Source organism: Spea bombifrons, chromosome 4, assembly GCF_027358695.1.
Source record: "Spea bombifrons isolate aSpeBom1 chromosome 4, aSpeBom1.2.pri, whole genome shotgun sequence".
Lineage (NCBI taxonomy): Eukaryota > Metazoa > Chordata > Amphibia > Anura > Pelobatidae > Spea > Spea bombifrons.
This window is the reverse complement of record NC_071090.1, coordinates 27145831-27166848: the sequence shown is the minus strand read 5'-3', so window position 1 is coordinate 27166848 and position 21018 is coordinate 27145831. Positions and strand designations below refer to the sequence as shown.

At 38.4% G+C, this 21018-nt stretch overlaps 1 protein-coding gene across 4 annotated transcripts in view; it reads left to right on the top strand.

Annotated features, from left to right (window-relative positions):
• The window catches only part of KCNIP1 (potassium voltage-gated channel interacting protein 1), a 75579-nt gene that overhangs the window by 45696 nt on the left and 8865 nt on the right, over positions 1-21018 (top strand). For all 4 annotated transcript variants that reach the window (XM_053463337.1, XM_053463335.1, XM_053463338.1 and 1 more), the window contains 2 exons: positions 15898-15968; positions 18098-18205. In XM_053463337.1, coding sequence (XP_053319312.1) covers positions 15898-15968; positions 18098-18205 — 179 coding nt within the window. The remainder of the gene's footprint in view (positions 1-15897; positions 15969-18097; positions 18206-21018) is intronic.

Here is a 21018-nt window from a genome sequence, read left to right as displayed (position 1 = left end):
GGTTTTTTTTGTTAAAACAAGTAAACATAAACCACTAATTGGTTACAGATTAGACAAACCCCCCATCATGATGAGTTTAGAGAGCTTTGCTATTGTGGCTTGAAAACTACTACCTGAAATCATATGAAATTATACTGACCCATAATAATCTGGGTTTCAAATCCATTAGATTTAACCTTTTTATCACTTTCCATGCTGTTGGTCAAGAAGAAGAAGAAGAAGAAGAAGGTTGAAAACCTTTATTGTTCTTGCTGTAGAGAACAATTTATGCTGCTTTAGGTAAAACCTCCTTTCCTCAAGTCTCAGTGGATGACATTGTGTTCTTTATAATGTTTTTTTAAGTGGTCACCATAGAATTTGTGTTGGCTCTGTATGAATTTGTATAATGTTATCATATCTCCATTAAGACACCTTAACTTCATGAAATGCAATGAAGTTAGACTGATACGATCTTATACAATCATGTTGAAGAGATCAATAACAACTGCTGAAATTTCTTAGCCATACATTAAAGTCAAGATGAAAAGAAATGTGGATAAGTCCAAATAGCCAAAATAGAGATAGTTCTAGCGCAAAGGACCTATTAATCAAATAATAAATCCTGCTGTTTCTAGGGCCTCCCGACGAAGCCGAGCCTAGTCTTGGTGAAACGCGCGTTGAGGTTTTTTTTAGTTCAAGGGCCTTTACTTTATCTTTCTATAGCTCCACTGTTGAAAAAGTAATCTCTTCTTTTGGATTCTAGTACATCCTCTATGCTACCGATGTGCTATTTTTCTTTACCTCTCCTGACTTTTTGCTAACTCGTCTCACTTAGTTTTTCTCTGAAATCATGTCCTGAATAGCATTCCACTACCTGAAGCACAAGACTGAGCTTCTGGTTATTTCCTTGTCCCCTTTACCCTCAGTTCCTTACATGTCCATCACTGTTCAGAATTCCACAATCTCTGCAACTACTCCACTCTCTCCTTACCTTGCACAAGACACTACTAAAATACCCTTGTGATATCCTATTTAGATTATTGCAGCTCCCAACTTTGTCCATTCTAAACACCGAATAATTTTCTTATCCCAGTGCTATATCTACGGGAACACTGTGCAAGTCCGTCTACTTGTTCCCCATACCCTCCAGAATAAAATGGATGATCCTTTCCTACAGAGACCACAGCAACATTGTACTCTTCTATATCTCTTCTCTTAACCGTCCTCTTGGCTCTGCCCACAACTTACGTCTCTCTCATAGAATAACATTAGGGCTGCAACTAACGATTATTTTCATAATCGGTTAGTTGGCCGATTATTCTTTCGATTAATCAGATAAGAAAATAAATGTAAAATTTTCATTTATTTAAAATAGTTTAATAAACAAGCAGGATGTTAAAAACAAACAGTAGAATAAAAAAACTTTGATAAAAATGCATTTCTTATTATTATTTCCCAAACTGCCCCCCACCCCGTTATGCACATTTGAGCCCAGGCTTGCCACACTGCCTCCCAGATATGCCACACTGCCTCCCAGATATGCCACATGCCTCCCAGATATGCCACATGCCTCCCAGATATGCCACTCTGCCCTCCCCACATATGCCTTATACCTCCTGATATGCCTTATATCCCCTGATATGCCTTATACCCCAGTATGCCACTCCGTCCTCCCCAGATATGCCTTAAACCCCCTGATATGCCTTATACCCCCTGATATGCCACACTTCCCCCCAGATTTGCCTTATACCCCCAGATATGCCATAGTGCCCTCGTAGATTCACAGAATCGTTCACAGCACACTGACACAATACTTTTATAAATAAATACAGGATTAATCTTCACTGCCCCCAGGATTTAGATTCCCATTAGTTTGCACCCCTTTACCTCTAACTGCACCTCAAGTTAACCCTATTAAATTAATTAAATTAACTCTCAGTCCTCAGCATTAAATTAAACCTAAAGACCCCATTTACCATAACTGCTCCTAAATTTACCCTAAAGACCCCATTAACCATAACTGATCCTAAATTAACCCTAAAGACCCCATCAACCATAACTGCTCCTAAATTAACCCTAAAGACCCCATCAACCATAACTGTCCCTAACTGGGAAGTACCGCATTTGGTCTGAAAAAAAACCTTGTCTTACAATCGAGGTCGTCTTCTAATCAGACCTCAAATGAGGTCTGACTATGCGACTAAAATCCTGATCCCCCTGCAGCGCTGCAGGGGACCTGGATCCTCCTGTCTGGTAACCTCAGCTGCTGCCGGGACTTCCACCGGGCGTCTATCACCGAGCACCGACGAAAGTGCGGGCAGCAGCGGTGAATTCTCTTCTCTGCCAGCCGGTGAACGTCTGCTTGATGAACGCAGACAACCCCCGTTACTGCTTGTACTTCCACCGTAGCTTCTATGATGCAGCACCGGCGTCGCATGACCTTCCGGTGCTCATAGAAGTTCCAGCAGAACACCCGCTTGAGCAGATGTTGTCTACGCGAATCGCGTAGCGCTCTACACGCTGCCCGGACTAAGCACCGGGGACTCAGAAGCACCGGTAAGTTGTGGGGGGATAACACAGGAGGATCCAGGTCCCCTGCATCTGAGTCCCCGGGGCTTAGTCCGGGCAGCGTGTAGAGCTCTAGGTGAATTGCGTAGAGCTCTACACGCTGCCCGGACTAAGCACCGGGGACTCAGAAGCACCGGTAAGTTGGGGGGGCATAACACAGGAGGATCCAGGTCCCCTGCATCGCTGCGGGGGATCTGGATCTTAGTCTCATAGTCAGACCTATTTGAGGTCTGATTATAAGACGACCCCGATTATAAGATGAGGAGTATTTTTCAGAGCATTTGCTCTGGAAAAAACCTCGTCTTATAATCAAGCAAATACGGTAATTGTTAATTTTTACTCTTCCCTATTTGTAATAGTGCTACAGCAGCTTTAACTAAGGTCTAACTAAATTACTATGTTACTAAAACTCACACCATTTTCCTATTACTAGTATCAGGTTAAAAATAAATGGTCAAAAAATTGTGCTGTTTTTTGGGGTTTTTTTTACACAGATCTAGTTTTTCCATGTTTATTTGTTGTGTATTATATTAGGACTAGAACTGATTAAAGTACAAAACAGAAGAATCTGAAATAATCTAACTGGAGAAAACCAGAATAGAATATAGAAAAAAGATCAGGTACGTTTGACATACATGAAAATATTGTTCCTTACACACTGCTCCTTGGCAACTACTCCCACACCTATCATAATGTGTTTAAGTGATAATGTAATATTATTATTATTTGCCATTATATTCAGCAGTTCCGAACATGTGATACATGGGATAGACGTGGCAAGTAAAATGCTTACACCCAAAGTTATTTTATTGTGATAGCAGTCTCTGTACAACAAAACCCTCCACAACTCTTTTTATTCCATTAACAGAATGGTGTCCATTGAAGAACAATGCATATTATCAGTGCTGTTAATGCTTCCAGAGAATAAGGACCAGGAATTTAATACCAACAAGTTACACACATCAGGTTGGCTACTTATATAATTATATATTTGGATGAGTCGATAATAATGATTCTATAAAATATATGTGATGTCACTTTTATATCCAGTTGTTATCCATTGTATGCAACTAAAGATAAACACAATTGGTCACAGGAAATAAACAAAGCAATGGTAGTGTGAAGAAACATAGTAATTGAACAATTATATGTAAATAATCATATATTATGTAACATTATGATGTCATAAGGGGCATGATAAGGTGGGTACAACAGGTGTATGGCACCCAGGCACTCCAATAACCAAGGCGCCCAACAGGTTCACGTAACAGAGAGCGTGAGCTGCACTGAAGATAAGAGCTCTGTACGAGGTAAGAAGGTAGGGGGGAGGAGGGAGAACTGTACAAGCTCCATTGTAGATGAGAGAGGGGAGGTTTTATATTGGATTCATTTTTTTAGAGTTTGATCTTCTACATAATTACCTATTTTTAACTACTCATTTTTTTAAGTTTTTATTAAGCATTTGATTACTGATCCTTTACTTTACATCAAGAGTTGAAGCATATAAAATGTTTGACTATTGTTTTTACAGATACATATTTAATCTTAACCTATATACGTATTTCCTAATGATTGATCTTTATATATATATATTAGCTGCACAACTTGGGGAGCATAAGCTAGGAGCTAGTTTTACTTTTTTTTCTTTGTCCCTTTATATTGGGATTTAAATTTATACACTCTTATAAGTGGTGCTATTTGTCACCGTACTGTTTTTTGCAGTTTCTTTTTACCTATTTGTAACATACTGTATTATTTTTATTTCATCTCTTACAAATATCAACTTTTTTTTACACTTATTGCTAAAATATGCTTTTTGAAAGATCCGCATACATATCATAATACATAATAAGTTCAAATTCGAACATTACACAAGACCAAATGAGCGCCTTCACAGAAGAGTAAAGGGTATTATGGGTGCAACACCATTTTAATGCCCAGCAAGCTCATATAGTAAATGTGAGTGTGACAATAATACCAATAGCATCTGGGAATTCTGCTATTTTACAATTATGTTTTCTCACTGGTCTATAGGAAGAAATTTGAATTAGGGCACTGAATGTAGCCGCTTGTCATCTTAATCATCTACGTAAGCAGGTGCGGGCTGGGCAGAAAGGAAATTGGCCCCCCTCCAGTCCAAAAGTCTCCACAAAGGGCTGGTACACATTAGATGGCACTTTGTCAAGAATTTTGGACCAACCCGGAGAGCCAGGAATGCAGCGAGGTCACGTATGAATGTTTATATGTAATGTGTATGTGAGCATGAATGTGTATGTGAGCACCCATAACGAAGGGTAAGCGTGTGATCTATAATAGTGGTGTGAGGTGTGATAGAATGGGTATGTTTTAATGTCAGTGTGTGTTTGTGAGAGAAAGTGTATATGTGTAAGTTTGTGTTACAGTGAGTGTGTATGGGAGCACTTAGCTGTTCCTGCACTCACTGCCAGAATTTGCCAGCCCTCCCTTGCAATTTTATCAAGGCTGTAAAAAGTCATGACATAACACAGCCCATGACTTTTGAACCAAATGTGTTCTTTACTATCAATGATGAATGTTGTCAGCAGCATAATTGTTAAAATACTCTTGACAAGTTATATACAAACTTAAAAAATATAAACATCACTCGGTTTCAGAGGATGTTGTAATGGAATGCAGTTTTGTTATACATGATCACATTTACTACAATGTTAACAGGTCAAAGTGTTTGGTATATAATATGACAAGTCACCTCACGAGGTGTTCATGTTTTGAGCAAAACAGTTATGTGTTAACATAAGATCTGCTTTATCCTTATGTACCATAACAGCCAGTAACATATCACATGCTTTTCATAGTGATAATTGCATAGAACATAGAAACATAGAATTTGATGGCAGATAAGACCCACTTGGCCTATCTAGTCTGCCCATTTTTTCCTGCTGTAACAATTCAAATCCTAATAGGTCCTTGGTCTTGTTTGATTCAAAATAGCCTTACTCCATATGCCAATCCCCAGCCCACTCACTGTATTAACCTCTACCATTTCTGCTTAGTAGTTGTTCCATTATCTGTTTAGTAATATAAAATGTTCTCACATTACATCCATGCCTTTTAGACTTTGGACTTTCTCAATTCTCTGCTCCAAGCTCTCAGGTCACATTGACATCCCTTAGTACTTTCTGATGCAAACCATTCATAGTTGTTTCTCACTATTTGTTTTTTTCTGACTGAGGTCCCTTCCCTTCATTATCCTTTGTAAAAACTAAACAAATATTAATTGAGGCAGTCAATTAAACCTTTACCCTTATTTACATGATTCAATTTGTCTTGTCTATTTTTCTTCTTTTACATATGTCTAAAAATGTACAGGTATTATCCTTTTTTTATTAACCAACAATTTTCTTCTATGTGTACTGCAGCATCTAACAATCCATTTGCCTTTTTAAGACTAGCTTTGTATTTACTCTTATATTCCCCATTCTGAGTTTGCTTATGATTCTTAAATGCTGCCTTCTTAAATATATGCACCACATTTGTGGAGTACCCCTGTGATTTGCTTTTTCTTATGTTGTTACTGACAAGTATAATACAATGTTCTGCTACCTTGAGTAGATTTTTTAAATAATGTTATTTCTCCCAGCTAATATCTAAAGATATCCAGGCCATCAAAAACTAAACAAAAACAAAATCCTTGTAAACAATTTAGGATCTGTCTAATTTTGGCTGACCTATCTAATTGTTTTTATTGTTCCCATTATGTAGATAAAAGTCCTCCTTAATGATAAACTCCAATTAGTTGTTTCTTCAAATAGCAGATAATCAAACTCCTCTGCTTGTCACTGTAGTCTATGCATTTGATGACACACATGAGACTTTATGTCCAAGTCAAACATGCATTTAATGTATTCACCATTTTTTGAGCAAATATATTTATAACTCACATTTTTTTTTAAAACACCATCATATTCCAGGTTTGGAGTAGAGACAGGCAGTAATATTCCTACTCAAAAATTAGATGACCCATCACTCTGTAGCCTAGTTTGTAAAGAGGCGGTTTGCAGAGTATCACTATATATTATGAAGGACAGAGCTGGCAATGTCAACAAAATAGTGAATGGCAACTTAGATCTATTGTGATAGACATATACCCTGTTACAGTGCAAAATGTAAAAGATTTTGTGACTTCTCCTTTATTATCAGACTCCATATGTAAGAATGAATCACCTCTCCTCATAGAGATTACATGACTGAGAGAATGGATACATCTTTATAATAAATTGTTTATATTAGATAGATAATATTTGGCTGGAATCTTATTTTATATTGTCTCAGTAGGAGATATATATAAACTTTTTACTCACACTGTAGCTGAATTATTATTTTTACAACACCAAACACAATTAGCAGCCAAATGGTGAATCGTAACAAGGACCTTCCAATGTAGCAGACTGATGAATCAGATGCTGCTATCTACACGTGTAGTCTGATGTTAAACAATTCTCAATTTAAGCATAGCTTATTCCTTCCTTGTGATAACCCTGCACCATATCTCGAATCCACATGTAATAATCCAATGTAATAATCCAATGTATAAATCTATGTCAGGCAAGGCGAACACTAATCAGGATCTTCAACCGGGACATAGTCTGGAGTCACTTCATGGCAATATAAATGAGATCAATCTATAATACTACCATCTAAAAGCACATGGATTCATGCAAGGGAAATAAGAAATTATAGTCTCCACCGACCGGTTTTGGTGTAGAAAGACAACATTCTCAAGGTCACATGACCTTTTATAATTACCAGCACTGGACACACCTCTGCCCTTAATATATATTAAAACAATGATTATATGGAGAACAATTTGCAATTACATAATTCCGTATATTACAAAATATATACTAAAATGGGTAGTTTATATAGCTTACAAACATATAAAAATATATCACAAACCCCTTATATCTCCCTCTTAAATTAATAATTGAATATTGCTGGTGTAAGGGGCCATAAATAATACGGTTTAAATTTAAAAAGTCCCTAAACAAGTGACCATGTAATAAAAATGTAAGTCTTCAAGAATGTCTGCCTCTAGTTTTATGGCATTTGTCTTAAGCGTACGTCTTTGGTTGTGGTTGAGTGTGTTTTGAAACTGCTATCTATATGGAATGGGTAACAATTGGATATAAAAGTGACTATTACACAGATGGTATATAATAATTTTGATCAATGTATCCAAAGCCTGCTTGATGATCCAACCCGATGTGTGTGAATTGCTGGTATTAGATTGCTGATCCTTGTTCTTATGGAGTGCTAACATACCTGATGATGTTCATTAATCAAGACCATTTGTGTTAAAGGAAGAAGTTTTGTGGAGACACAGCTATAACTATAAAATAATTTCAGATGTAAGCATTTTTATCTACCACAGTTAACATGACATTACCACATAATACTCATGATGTTAGGTGTTTGAGTAGTTGCAAGTTGGCATGTTAGAGGACAATATTTTGACATATGTTGAACCTACTTTCTTCCTTCAGTGCACTATTTTGCCTTTCCCAGCTCTGTTCCTTGATTACATCTCCAGTCCCAATACAATAGATGACAACAGAATATGGGGCTAATGCAGGGCTTGATAAATGTATCAATCTAGGAGCCAGCTAAAAAAGTTAGGAGCCAGGATTTTTTTTTAAACTAACAAAGTTATTTTCAAAGACAAAAATTAATGATGTCCCAAGGGAACCCCCCCTCTCCCTTAAATATAGGTCCACTTTCCTCGAAACCCTAACTATTTTTTTTAAATACTTACATTTTTTCCCGCTCTCCTCCGACGTGACAACCCTCTCCCCGTCACGAGGTACTCTTCTGTGAGCCCCGCCCCCTTGAGCGTCACGTCTTCAAAGGGGCGGGATGAAGAGCCTCACTGAGGCACTACCACTCAGCAGCACGGGGTCTGCAGACCAACGTTCATGTAGTGCGTCCGCGAGGCGAGGTGGTAAGACCGCCGTGTGTGCACGCAGACCGCTTTAATTTTATTAGGCGGCCGGCTTGCACACACCGTGCTGCACTGTGAGCAAGGCCAGTCTGGCAAAAGGTAGAACACATGCTAATGGCTAACTTGCAGCTACCTGAAAACAGTATATCATGCAACAGCTAGAACTTGTAAAAAAAAAGAACAACACAATGTTTTTGAAAACGTATTTTTAATCTGGTACTAAAAAAAAGTCGTTGAGAGTTTCATATAGTATAGATGTAATATAACCAAAGATGTGCAACACAATAACTGTATTGAGTGATGCATCCTATGTTTATGGGTGAAGGAGAAGTTGCACATTTGAATCTGCAGTCTACATTTACTATTTATGCTTATTTTTGGTTGCTGTAACTTAACCCCTTAATGTCTAATGAAGGGCCAGCCACGTCACTCAAAAACGGTCAGGTAAAGACCAATGACGTGCTTTGAAATTATTTTTTATGTGAGTGCAACTCCCTTATGGGGTTGTTTGTTTGTATCTCTTCCTCTGACACAATGCCTCTTACATACATTGAATGTAACTACAAAAGCTTTTCATATGTATGTATTGCACATTTTGGATTTATTTACCTCATTAAGAAAAGAGAGACCACCATTATGGTTATTAAATTTGATCGGTTATTACTGTTTTAAATTAAAAAAGCAGATATTTTGGTTAAATTTTAGAACTAATTCTGCCTTTTTTAAAACCACAAAATGATTCTATTCCATTTGTATTGGCAGGATTTATCTATTTACAATTGTTTCATACCTCTGAAGAAGCCGCATCTAGACGGCGAAACATGTCAGGTTCATTTTTAACTGATATTTATATGTACAACCAATTATGTTGAATTTTACATACTTCTTATGTTTATTAAATTTTATTCAATTGTATATTTAATATATACATCATAATACACTACTAGTCTCAAGAGGAATCCCAACCTCCTTAGCGCTCCCACCATTATTATTTTTCTGTATTTGTGTTGGAAGTGTTGAGAGGTCACTTTTAGTGTATTAGGCAGCTGCTCAAATATATTTCACTTTACCCATAGGAATCCCTTCCATTTATTTTTTATTTATTCCCTTGTATATGTTTATTCACCTAACTATTGATATTGTTTGTTTAACTTTCAATAAATGCAGACTATGATTAATTTTCTTATAGCATGACAGAAAGTAAAAGAAAGTTTTGACTCTTTTGTGTTCATTTTTATCATTTGCTTCTGTATGCTATATGGGGTATGTTCCTTAGTTATGTTTAATAAAAAATGAGTATACCAGATTTTGTTTTTTAATTGGAATAACAGTTTGTTTTTAAGGTTTACTTTCAAGTTTTTCAATCTTCCTTTACTTAGTCTGAAATAATACAGTACTAATTAAAAACTGTAGTCAGACATTTGTGACAGGGTCCAAGGCCCTTACAGAATAACAGAAATTAAATGTCACTGTTATGCTGTGTTTCCTTTGTGACCATGAATTTGCTTCTTAATGAAGCGATATGCGTTATCTTCCATAATTACTCTTTTCTTGCAGCATTTGATAATAGGCATAGGTGTAACTATTGGGCCCTCGTGAACAAGTGATCTGTGTTGGCTGTCCCTTCTTAGCCTATGAGACAGACAGCCCTTGATGGTAGTTCTAGTTAGTAGCAATGACAGCAATTCCCTGGAATCATGCTAAGCCAGTGTCTGGGTTAGCATGATGGAGATTATGTTCCAAAGGAGCTGTTGTAATAGTGACAGACATGCATTTCATGTTCCACCTAAGCCTGGAATATATACAGGTACGCTTCTCTACAAGGACCTTACCATTGGGTTCTTGACAATCTTTGTCCTCTAGGTGGCATCGATGGTTCGTTTTTTTGATGTACCTTAGATGACCACGTAGACATCTCAGAGCCTAGTCTTTGTACATGTGTGTGTGAGATTGTTACATATAAATTCAGGTCAATCTTGCATGTTGCTGTTGCAGGTACCTGTGTCTGAGAAATATAGGTTTAGTGGCAAAAGATAGATTCCATCTTTATCAACACAAACAGTTAATAAGTAAAAGGAGTGTAAAAATTGAGAACTCTCAAACCTGGTTGCAACATTGTTTGTTTACCCATAGAAAAATCACAATTTTAATACCCTTCCAACAAGCTTGGTCCTTTTTTTATCAATTTTTTTTCCAGAATCCCTTCATGTAAAATGATCTCTAGTGTCTTTGTGTCGCCATGAATCAGTCCATTCCAGTCATTACTTTTCCCATACTGGACCACTATGTCCAGTTCCTATAAAGAGGGGTCTAATCACTAAGAATGTATCTTTGGGAAACGCAAATGACGTGACTCGCAACTTGACTAGTTAAATGATTTATAAAAATATAAAAATAAATTTAGGACTGATGATGACCTGGCAACCTATAATGAGAAGGAGAAGCTGCTGTAGCTGTATAGGGGACCAAATTCTTAATGACAGGGTGTGGATTCTGATTTCCCCAGAGGTACATGCATACATTTTGCTTTGTATTTGTGATTTATGGTTTTATGGTATTCATCATGATTGTTAATCATTAACTATACTGGGATTTAAATATTGGATAGCTACTAAAACTGTTACCAAAATTAAATAAGTGACATAATAGTGTAGCTAGACCCCCTCCACCAAGGAACCCAACAACCGCAGACGCAAGTTACCAGAGGCAGGATGTCTCATAGGAGAGCTTTAAATTGATATTATCCCATAAGCATATTTGAGTATTTATTCACTTGTGCTGCCATTTTCAATAATGATTGTAATCGATAATTACCTGTTAAATGTTGGCTATTACTAGTGATATTTGTATAACAAATAAAAATGTCTTATACATTACATCTGCTATGTACTTTTAATGCCCTTCATTTGTTTAGGTCAGATCAGGTTTTATCAAATTGAATTTACTGGTAAGGAAGTTCAACATATACTCTTATAATCAAAATAACAGTTTACAGGTGGACTATTTAGGGAAGTTCAATTATCTTGTACATTAAAATATGGGTACCTTAAGCTAACAAATGCTTGAATAAATAGAGAATGCATGGACCCTAAATGTCCTGAATTTTAATTTCTTACATTGCTAAACTAGTAAGGCTTCCTCTCCTCTTATTATAGTTACCATCACAACAGAGGAAGAGGATGATTATGCTTACTCTCATCCCAGATCACTGACAGACACCTGCAGCACATCCAGATTCCAGAGCTCACCTTTCCCTGCCTGGAATTTGTACTGATGAAGATGTCGTTCTTAGAGACCCTTCCCAAGAACAATTGTTTTAGTATTAGTGAGATGACAAATATGGCTAGGTTTATAGTGGGACTTTGGTGGTTCCTTCCTTTAGGATCATTAGGACCTGTGGAAGGAAATAGGATTGGGTTAAAAAGGGCTATTATTGCAACAAGGGGTTAATAAGCATCACGATTTGGGAAGCGTTTGTTGTTACAGGTACTCACGGTTCCAGATGACCAGAATATATATTTTAAGTAGAAGATGGAAGAATGAAGATTCTCTCTGATGTTTCTCAAAGAAGAGATTAACGGCTGATGTTCTCAAGATGGAAGAAAAAGAATGTCTGTCATGAGTGAAAAGATGCATTGTTCAAATATTGTTAACATAAAGTATGATATAGTATATACAGTATATTGTGATTGAATCCAAGGAATGGTACATGAGGGTAGATATGTGGTACAAAGTTTCACAGTTTTGTTGTACTGTATTTTGGATCCCTAAGGTGGAGTATTGGAAGAGCAGGATAGTCCTATTACTCCACTCCACGAATTTATAGTAGCTGCAGAATCCAAAGCCGAGTCCAGGGTTACTACGAGGTAATGGATCCATTCATCCAGCATTGCAAATTAGATTGCCTGATACAGGTGAGGGGAAGTCTTTTATTTTGAGCCCAACAACATGGAAGCTGGGGGTGTGAAAGGAAGCATACCTGGGAACTTCCCCAGAGGTCTCCTTCTGAGGTAGCGGGTTCACAATGGGATTAGCCATTCAATTGTTTGGGAGTGGGATGGTAACTGAGCAGAGTGACCTGGAGACCCTGGGACACAACACTTTACCCAGAGACTCCATTGCATACTTGGTTCCCAGGGATGCAGGTAAAAGTCTGAAAAAACACATGAGAAGGTAAAAGGCTGATTTGATTTTGGTTGTTATATTAAGGAAACAGAGCTTCAATAAATTGTCAGAACTTACAATGTGTATAGTTAGAGCTCAAGAGCATTTTCTTTTTTTTTTTTTTTTTTTTTTTACAATTCATGATTACGTTTCTGCTTTTACAAAATACTGGGTGTTGAAAAATAAAGCAATGCAACTTAAGGAACGCTGAATTCTGCTGTATGATGCCTGTTTAGAATCCTGAAAGACCTTGTGTTAAAATGATGCCCTGGACAAAAAAACACTGGCATAGATAAACGGGGAGAGATAATTTTACCATATAATTAACAGAACACATCTAAGATGTTTTTTTCCTTTTGAAATGTAAATACATGAATGCATGCAACATGACATATTGAAATAGTAACTTACCAATAGTTGTACATTCAGGATTTTCTGGTAGAAAGCATAATGGCAAATCTCCAGGCCCTGAACCAGCAAAGCAGCCCCAGACCATCATAGTACCGCATTTGGCTGTTGCTATGATCTTATTGTGGAATGTTGTGTTAGCTTTATGCCATGTGTAACAGGACCCTTGTCTTCCAAAAAGTTACGCTTTTGACTCATCAGTTCAAGAATATTATCCCAAAAGTCTTTAGGGTCATCAAGATGGGTTTTTTGGCAAATGTGAGACAATCCTTTGTGTTCTCTATGACCAGTAGTGGTTTTCATCTTGCAACTCTCCCATGGATGCCATTTAGCCACAGTCTCTTTCTTGGAATTGTGAACGCTGACTGTAACTCAGACAAGTAAGGGCTGCATTTCTGCAATGTAACCTCCTGGATGAGTCGTTGATGCTTTCCTGGAGGACTTTTGGTAGGCCCACCACTTTTGGGAGCAGCACTGATCCAAGTTGCAGTCCCAGAGCTTTAGAAGCCGCTTTGTAAATCTTCCCAGACTGTCAATATCTTTGTTTCTCACATGTCCTTGAATTTCTCTATAATCACAACATTGTGTGATTTTTTTAGAGACATTTTAGCCTACTTCACTTTGCAAGTCAAGTTCTGTTGAATAGATGTTTAGATTCAACAGGGCTTGCAGTAATCATGGCTGGATATGTCTAGTGAAATTGAGCCCAATTATCAATTAAATTTGGTTAATTGGTTGATTAAGTAACAAATGGGAGAATTACTTTTTTCCCATAGGGCCATGTAGCATTGGGTAGCTTTTTTCCTTCTATTGATGAAATCAAGATTTAAAAACTGCCTTTGGGGTTTCCTCGGGTTATCTTTGTCTAATATTAAAATTAGTTTGATATCATATGGCCATGAGGGATTGGGTACTCGTTGTTGAAAAGCAAGGTTGTATCACTGTCTTGCCTTTGCTGGATCATACAGGAGCATGCCCTTGATTGATTGAGGCATCTCAAGCGACACTTTAATTGACCAAAAGTGCATCTGATGGTTTGGGACATTGTGTGATGTAACTCCAAGCTTGATTTTTCTAACATGTTCATAAATCTCTCCAGAAAATATATCTTAATACAACTGTGAAACATTGGGATGTGGAAAAGTATGGGACATAAGAGGTTAAATGTGACCTGCGGTGAGAGAAGTTGGAGGCCTGTGAGACTTATGTCTCGATTCCTGGGAAACAACCTGCACCACACATAAACAATGTAATAAATATAAAGGTTAAAGTGTATAGCTTCAACAGGTTTTAAGGAACTGTACATTAGAGTGGGCTGAGGAAAATTTCAAGGGTGTATATGTATTGTTTAAATCCACCCATGTTATACATGCTTATGTGCTTATGTTATGTACTGTAAATTAAAATTGTTCTTTTGTATAGTAAAATAAGGAAATAACCCTTTGGATTAAAGTTAAACAGATATCAGATATGGTATTCGTTCTTCAAAGTTTGATCTTAAGAGTGGTATTATTGCTATAGTAAACACAGTCCATAAATCTCCTAAAACAATTGCAATGGTAGGAGTTAGCTGTAAATCCAGATATGATTCTATATACCACTGAGGGCTGTATAATCTATAAATTCTGAGATTTAGAAAAGATGAATTTTGGATATTGACAAACAAATCTACTATATCAGGATACCCTATGAAGACCCCAAGAAAAGCCTGCTGGTTATATTGTGTAATTAAGTTAACGTTTGTGCTCCAATATTGATCTGAAGTATTTTGTCAATAGTCAATAGTAGGGTATGCTTTCTATATAAACTCACTTTCATAATCCATGCACTGTCCTTCATAGTGTAAATGGGCCAGTTGGGGAGATTAGAGATATCCTATCTAAGAGGCCCATTGAGCAACAGCATAGGGGAGGGGGCTTGCCCGAGAGAGTAAGTTGGTTTTGTGGCTGGGTGACTGTCGCCCCTCTAGACCTGCCATTTAGGCCTTGTCAGCCAGAATATGTTGCTAGGATAGCTTACCACCAGCACAGAAGGAGTGCTTCTTGATTCATTTTGTTGGCCCAGCTGCAAAATGATATATGTGTGTGCCCAGTGCTTATCCAATCCAATCTCTGATTAAGCAACTGTGCATTTTTTCACATTGAAGTTAGTTTGTGTTTGTAAGTATGTTAGTGTGTCTAAATATTTTAATGCGTGTCTAGGTATGTTAATATCTTTATATATGCATAAGAATGGTACTGTGTGTGTGAGGAGCTTGGGGGTGTGTTAGCGAATGATGTTGAAGTGTCAGGGGTGAGCCTGTAGGTAGTAGCGCCTGGGAGGGGAAGAGGAGGAGCAAGAGAAAGAATGTGTGTGGATTTAAGGTAGAAGGGTAGATATTAAAGTGAGTTAGCATGGTTGTTGTAGGGGGCCTTAAAGAAATACTGCACCCAGATGTCGCTAACCCTAGGCTTTCCCCTGTTCCCATAAGGTGTGCTCTCAAGGCAGAGTGATAGGTGGGGCAGTGGGACGGGTTAATGGGAAGGGCATGGGGGTCCAAGCGGTAAGAATACACTGAGCCTCAATATTTCTGATGGTGGCCCTGCTCTTAAGAAGAATTGTGCACAATATTATTATTTATTATTACTCTTTATTATTATTCTGGTATGTAAGACACATGTATTTATTTTAACTAAATTTACTGAAATGTTCTTATGCAGTGCTAAAATATATAATTTGACAATTTTAAGATTTTAATAATTTTCTTGACTGTAAAATGTATAGTGAGCGGAAATGTCACTAAATTTATGTATATCCCACAGATGCGAGCATGTATGCACATTATCTCTTCAATGCATTTGATGCAGCCCAAACGGGATCGGTGAAGTTTGAGGTATTTTTTTTCCCATCTATGTACTGAAGAACATTTGAATGTATATTATTCTCAAAGGATTTCCTTAAATTTTGCATTATTTTTGTGTTGAGAAAACAAACCCTACTTTGCAAGTATGGGTAATAATTTATATCCTGAGAATTTATAATAAATAACATTTAAACGTGTATGTATTAAGTTGAAAACTACTTCTGGAGGAAAGGTATTACTTGCGGAAAATGCATATCTATATAGAGAAGAGTAATGATCAGTATCTGATTAAAACCTATTTTTAAATTAATCAATTAAAAATAAAGTAATTTTAATTAGGGTTGTTCCATTAAGGAACTAAACACATAAAAGTTAGCATTGCGTATAGTATTTTTATTAAATTGATTTAGTTCCTAAATGGAATAACCTTTGTTTAAATTAATAAATATAATATAAATAATAGAAGTTTACATGTGGTTAGTTCCTAAATAAACAACCCTGAAAATTAACTATGTATTTTTAGTTGATTAATTAAAAGTTAAGTTTTAATTCGATAGTAATCATTTGTCTTCTGTATATATATTTGTTTTGTATTTGGGGTACTCGTATTCTGTGAGTAATAGTGGATTCATTGATAAGTATGTACCGTATTGGCTCAAATATAGGCTGCACCCGAATATAGGCCGCACCCTTAAAGTTTGGTGCTATTTTAAAGAAAACATTTTTTTAAAAGAAAAAATACACATTAGTGGAATGGTAAAACAGTATCTAATGAGCAGGCATACGTGTATTTTAAAATTTTTGGTTATATACAGACAGAAAACTAATAGCCATTTTAAGCCCCCTCTTAATTCATAATGCACCTTATAGATATGCCCCTCTGCCCCTTGATATGCCACTTTGTGCCCCAGACATGCTTTATAAGCCCTGATATGCCACTCTCCCACAGATATGCCACTCTGCCCTTAATATGCTTTATAACCCCTGATATGCTTTATGCCCCCTAGATATGGCCCCTAGAAATGCCCACCTGCCCCCCAGATATGCTTTATGCCCCCTAGAAGTGCCACTCTGCTTCCGGATATGCCACTCAGCTTCCTAGAGGTGCCACTCCCTCCCCCGGCTTACCAATGCACCCCCAGACTCCCTGGTTTCTAGCGTGGACATCTGTGCGATGCGCGCTGACAACCTCCGCTGCCGGCACTTCCACCAGGGCTTCTATGGCGGAGCACCGGAAGGTTATGTCACGCCAAAGCTCCACCATAGAAGCCCCGGCGGAAGTGCCGGCAGTGGAGGTTGTCTAAGCTCATTGCGCAGATGTCCACGGCTGCCAGAGAGTAGGATCCAGGTCCCAGGGGGATCTGGATCCTAACCCTGCTGCTTACGCGCAGCAGGGGTAAATGAAAAAGAAAAAAAACACCCACCTGGCGCCCGGAACTGCATGTCCCGGAGCGTCGGGCCACACGAACTGCGCATCCCTGCTCTAAATGCTGAATATAGGCCACACCTCCACTAAAGACCTAGTGGGGGGCGGGAGTGCGGCCTATATTTCGGCCAATACGGTATATCGTAGCCTTGTTACCATTGGAATTGTCAGTAATGCTAGGTGGACCTTAACGTAATGTGTTATCTAGAAAATGATGGGGATGGGTGGGAAGGTGAGGATTAAAAGAGAGAAAAGTAGAGGGGAGAAATGCAAATTCTCTGAAAAATACCCCTCGTCTTATAATCGGGGTCGTCTTATAATAAGACCTCAAATAGGTCTGACTATGAGACTAAGATCCAGATCCCCCACAGCGCTGCAGGAGACCTGCATCCTCCTGTCTTATGCCCCCATTTAACACTCCCCCCCCAACTTACCGGTGCTTCTGACTCCCTGGTGTGTAGTCGGGGCAGCGGGTAGACGTCTACGCAATTTGTGTAGGCAACTTCCGCTGCAACCAGAAGGAGGTGCGGTTAGCAGCGGGGGTTGTCCGTGTCCATCGCGTTCCTTCCCTGGCTGTCAGAGAGGAGAGTTCCCCGCACCGCTGCAAATTTATTGTATTAAAAAACACACGTGCATGCCTACACCAGATTTAAAATTGTATCCCACAATTATAAGTATATCATATGTATGTTTCTCTCTCATAACATTAACATAACATTTATTCCATTTGCAGGATTTTGTGACTGCTTTATCAACACTATTGAGAGGAACAATCAATGAAAAACTAAGATGGACCTTTAATCTCTATGACATAAACAAAGATGGATACATAAACAAGGAGGTAACTAATATATGCTTAATATCTTACTATAGAGTTTACTCAACCCACACACACTTAATGTGAAGGATTTTTCATACCCTAAAGGCTCGAGTTTTTTTGTCATTCTATTCTATATTTTTTCAGCCGGGTCTTCTCAGCCAGAGGTCCCCTCTTTCTCAGACAAAGTTGGGCAGATCCCATGCCAGGATGCACAGCCTCGGTCAAGTTGCACAGTCACTTTTTTCTTAGCCAGAGAGTAAAGCCCCGCATTCTCAGAGTAGTTGCTCAAATCCTGAGCCAATTTGTGCAGCAACTTTTCTTCTCAGCCAAAGACTACGTTCCCCAGTTTTAAAACTTACTTGTGCAGTCCAGATCAAGTTGCACATATCTCTCCCCTGGCACGTGCCACGGAATCTATGTCAGAAATGGGTGGTGAAGCTGAGAGCTCTGGTTCAGAAGGTTGGTGCACCTCAAAGCCCAGAATGACAGGTACCAGGATGCCAGAGACTAAGTCTCAGCTCCTTGAATACTATGAGGTTGTTAGGGTTGCATGGTGGAGGCCATACAGGTAGCAAAGACTAAGCCATGCACATGCAAGTATACATAGCAGGTACAATTAAACTGTGAATGGCAGATTAAATCAGTTGCAATTTCTTTGATTACTGCATTTGTTACTTGGATAACTATGATAAATCTAGAGATAACATATGCAGAGTGATGACCATTAAGGATGCATGCTTTTATCAGAACTCAACCAATCCGAGGCTTGACTCAGTCCAATATGATGACTGTCAATAACCTCAGACTAATCACACATCGCTGACAATACATGCAGATGTCTATCAAATTTCATAGCTTCTATGGATAACAACTCTCATTAACTTTAGTCATAATGACCTGGTTCTTTTGGGGAATAGCTTTATCAGAGTCGCTGTTGAAGTCATTAGAATCTTATTATGAACATTGTGCATGTCCTTAATGTGCATAGGGTATGCTGCATTACGAAAAACGTCCTCCATGTGAATGTATATCTACCCGCTCTCTACTAATACTACTTGAATTGTAAGCTGTATGGGACAGAGGTCTCCTGTCCTAATATAGCCATACATGCTTTACTCCAATCATAATTTCTGTAGACCACTGTACTTTTTACATGACACAGGCAGAATGAGACCATCTAGAGCCCCAGGCAATAAAGCTATGGCCCTGTAGTGATCTCCCACGCTTAGCCATGCCCTATTATGACCACACCTCTTCCTGGTTAACCCCCTCCCTTGTGGCTACATCCTCACTGTGCTGAGCTGAGCCTTATGAATATGCATAAGGGTCAGACAACAGGAAGTGACATCATGCCTCAGCAAGAGCGAGAACTGGAGACACCCAGAGTAGAGTGCAAAGCAAGCACCTAATGTGTCATGATACAGAACTGGAATAAATAAATGTTGACTTAACAGAACCTTTGTGGATCATTCTTCATACCAAAAAAGGGTGAACAACTCATGGTACCAGTTAGGACCGCTCACCAAGCTCTTTGAGATTACAGAACTGAAACACAAGAGCATCGCTACCTTACTTGTAAAGTATAAAGATGTTTTCAGTGGACTTGGAAAACTTCCCATTAAATATAAAATTGCCTTAAAGACTGGAGCAACGCCGGTGACTCATGTTCCTCGCAAAGTACCAGTAGCCCTACGAGACAAACTTAAAAAAGAGCTACAGCGCTTGATAAAGATGGATGTCCTAGAACAGGTACATGAACCAACGGAATGGGTTCATTCTTTGGTTATTGTGGCAAAAAAGGATGGCTCCCTAAGGTTGTGTCTGGACCCCAAAGAGTTAAATGCCAGTATTAAAAGGGAGCATTACCAAATTCCCACAAGAAATGAAATCCTAGGGGAGATGGCCGGTGCCCAGCTGTTTACAGTTCTCGATGCCTCCAATGGATTTTGGCAGGTCCCTCTGGAGAAAGGAAGCAGGCGCATATGTACTTTCAATACACCTTTTGGAAGGCACTGTTTCAAGCGTCTTCCGTTTGGTCTGTGTTCAGTGCCCGAAATATTTCACGGAACCATTCAACAACTGTTTGATGGAGTAGAAGGTGTCAAAGTATACATTGATGACGTTCTGATTTGGGGTACTAATGAAGCTGAGCATAATGAACGACTTGAGAAAGTACTACAGATTGCACAGTAAAAGGGATTAAAGTTAAACCAAACAAAGTGTAGATTTCTTCAATCAGAGATTCTTTACCTGGGAGAGATCATCTCAAGTTCTGGAGTGAAGCCTGACCCTACCAAGGTCAAGGCTATTGAAAACATGCCAAGTCCTGTAAACAAGAAAGATTTACAAAGATTCCTGGGAATGGTAACCTACTTGGGCAAGTTCATTGCCAATCTATCAGACAAAACTAAACACATGAGAGGTTTACTAGTACAAGCTGTTGAGTGGCACTGGGGAAAAGAGCATGAGGCTGAATTTGTATTATTAAAGGAATTGCTAATGACAGCTCCTACGCTACAGTTTTTGGATGCCTCACTTAAAACAAAAATCTCCACAGATGCATCGAAAGATGGACTTGGTGCTGTTCTGTTACAAAATGATGGCACAGGGTGGAGGCCTATTGCATACGCTGCCAGGGCTTTCACAGAAACTGAATACAAGTATGCCCAGATAGAAAAAGAGACGCTTGGCATAGCGTTTGGCTGTGAAGCATTTCACAATTTTGTTTATGGCACTTCCTTAACAATTGAAACGGATCATAAACCATTAATCACAATTTCTCATAAGGAATTATGGAAAGCTCCACCTAGAATTCAGAGACTGCTGCTCAAGCT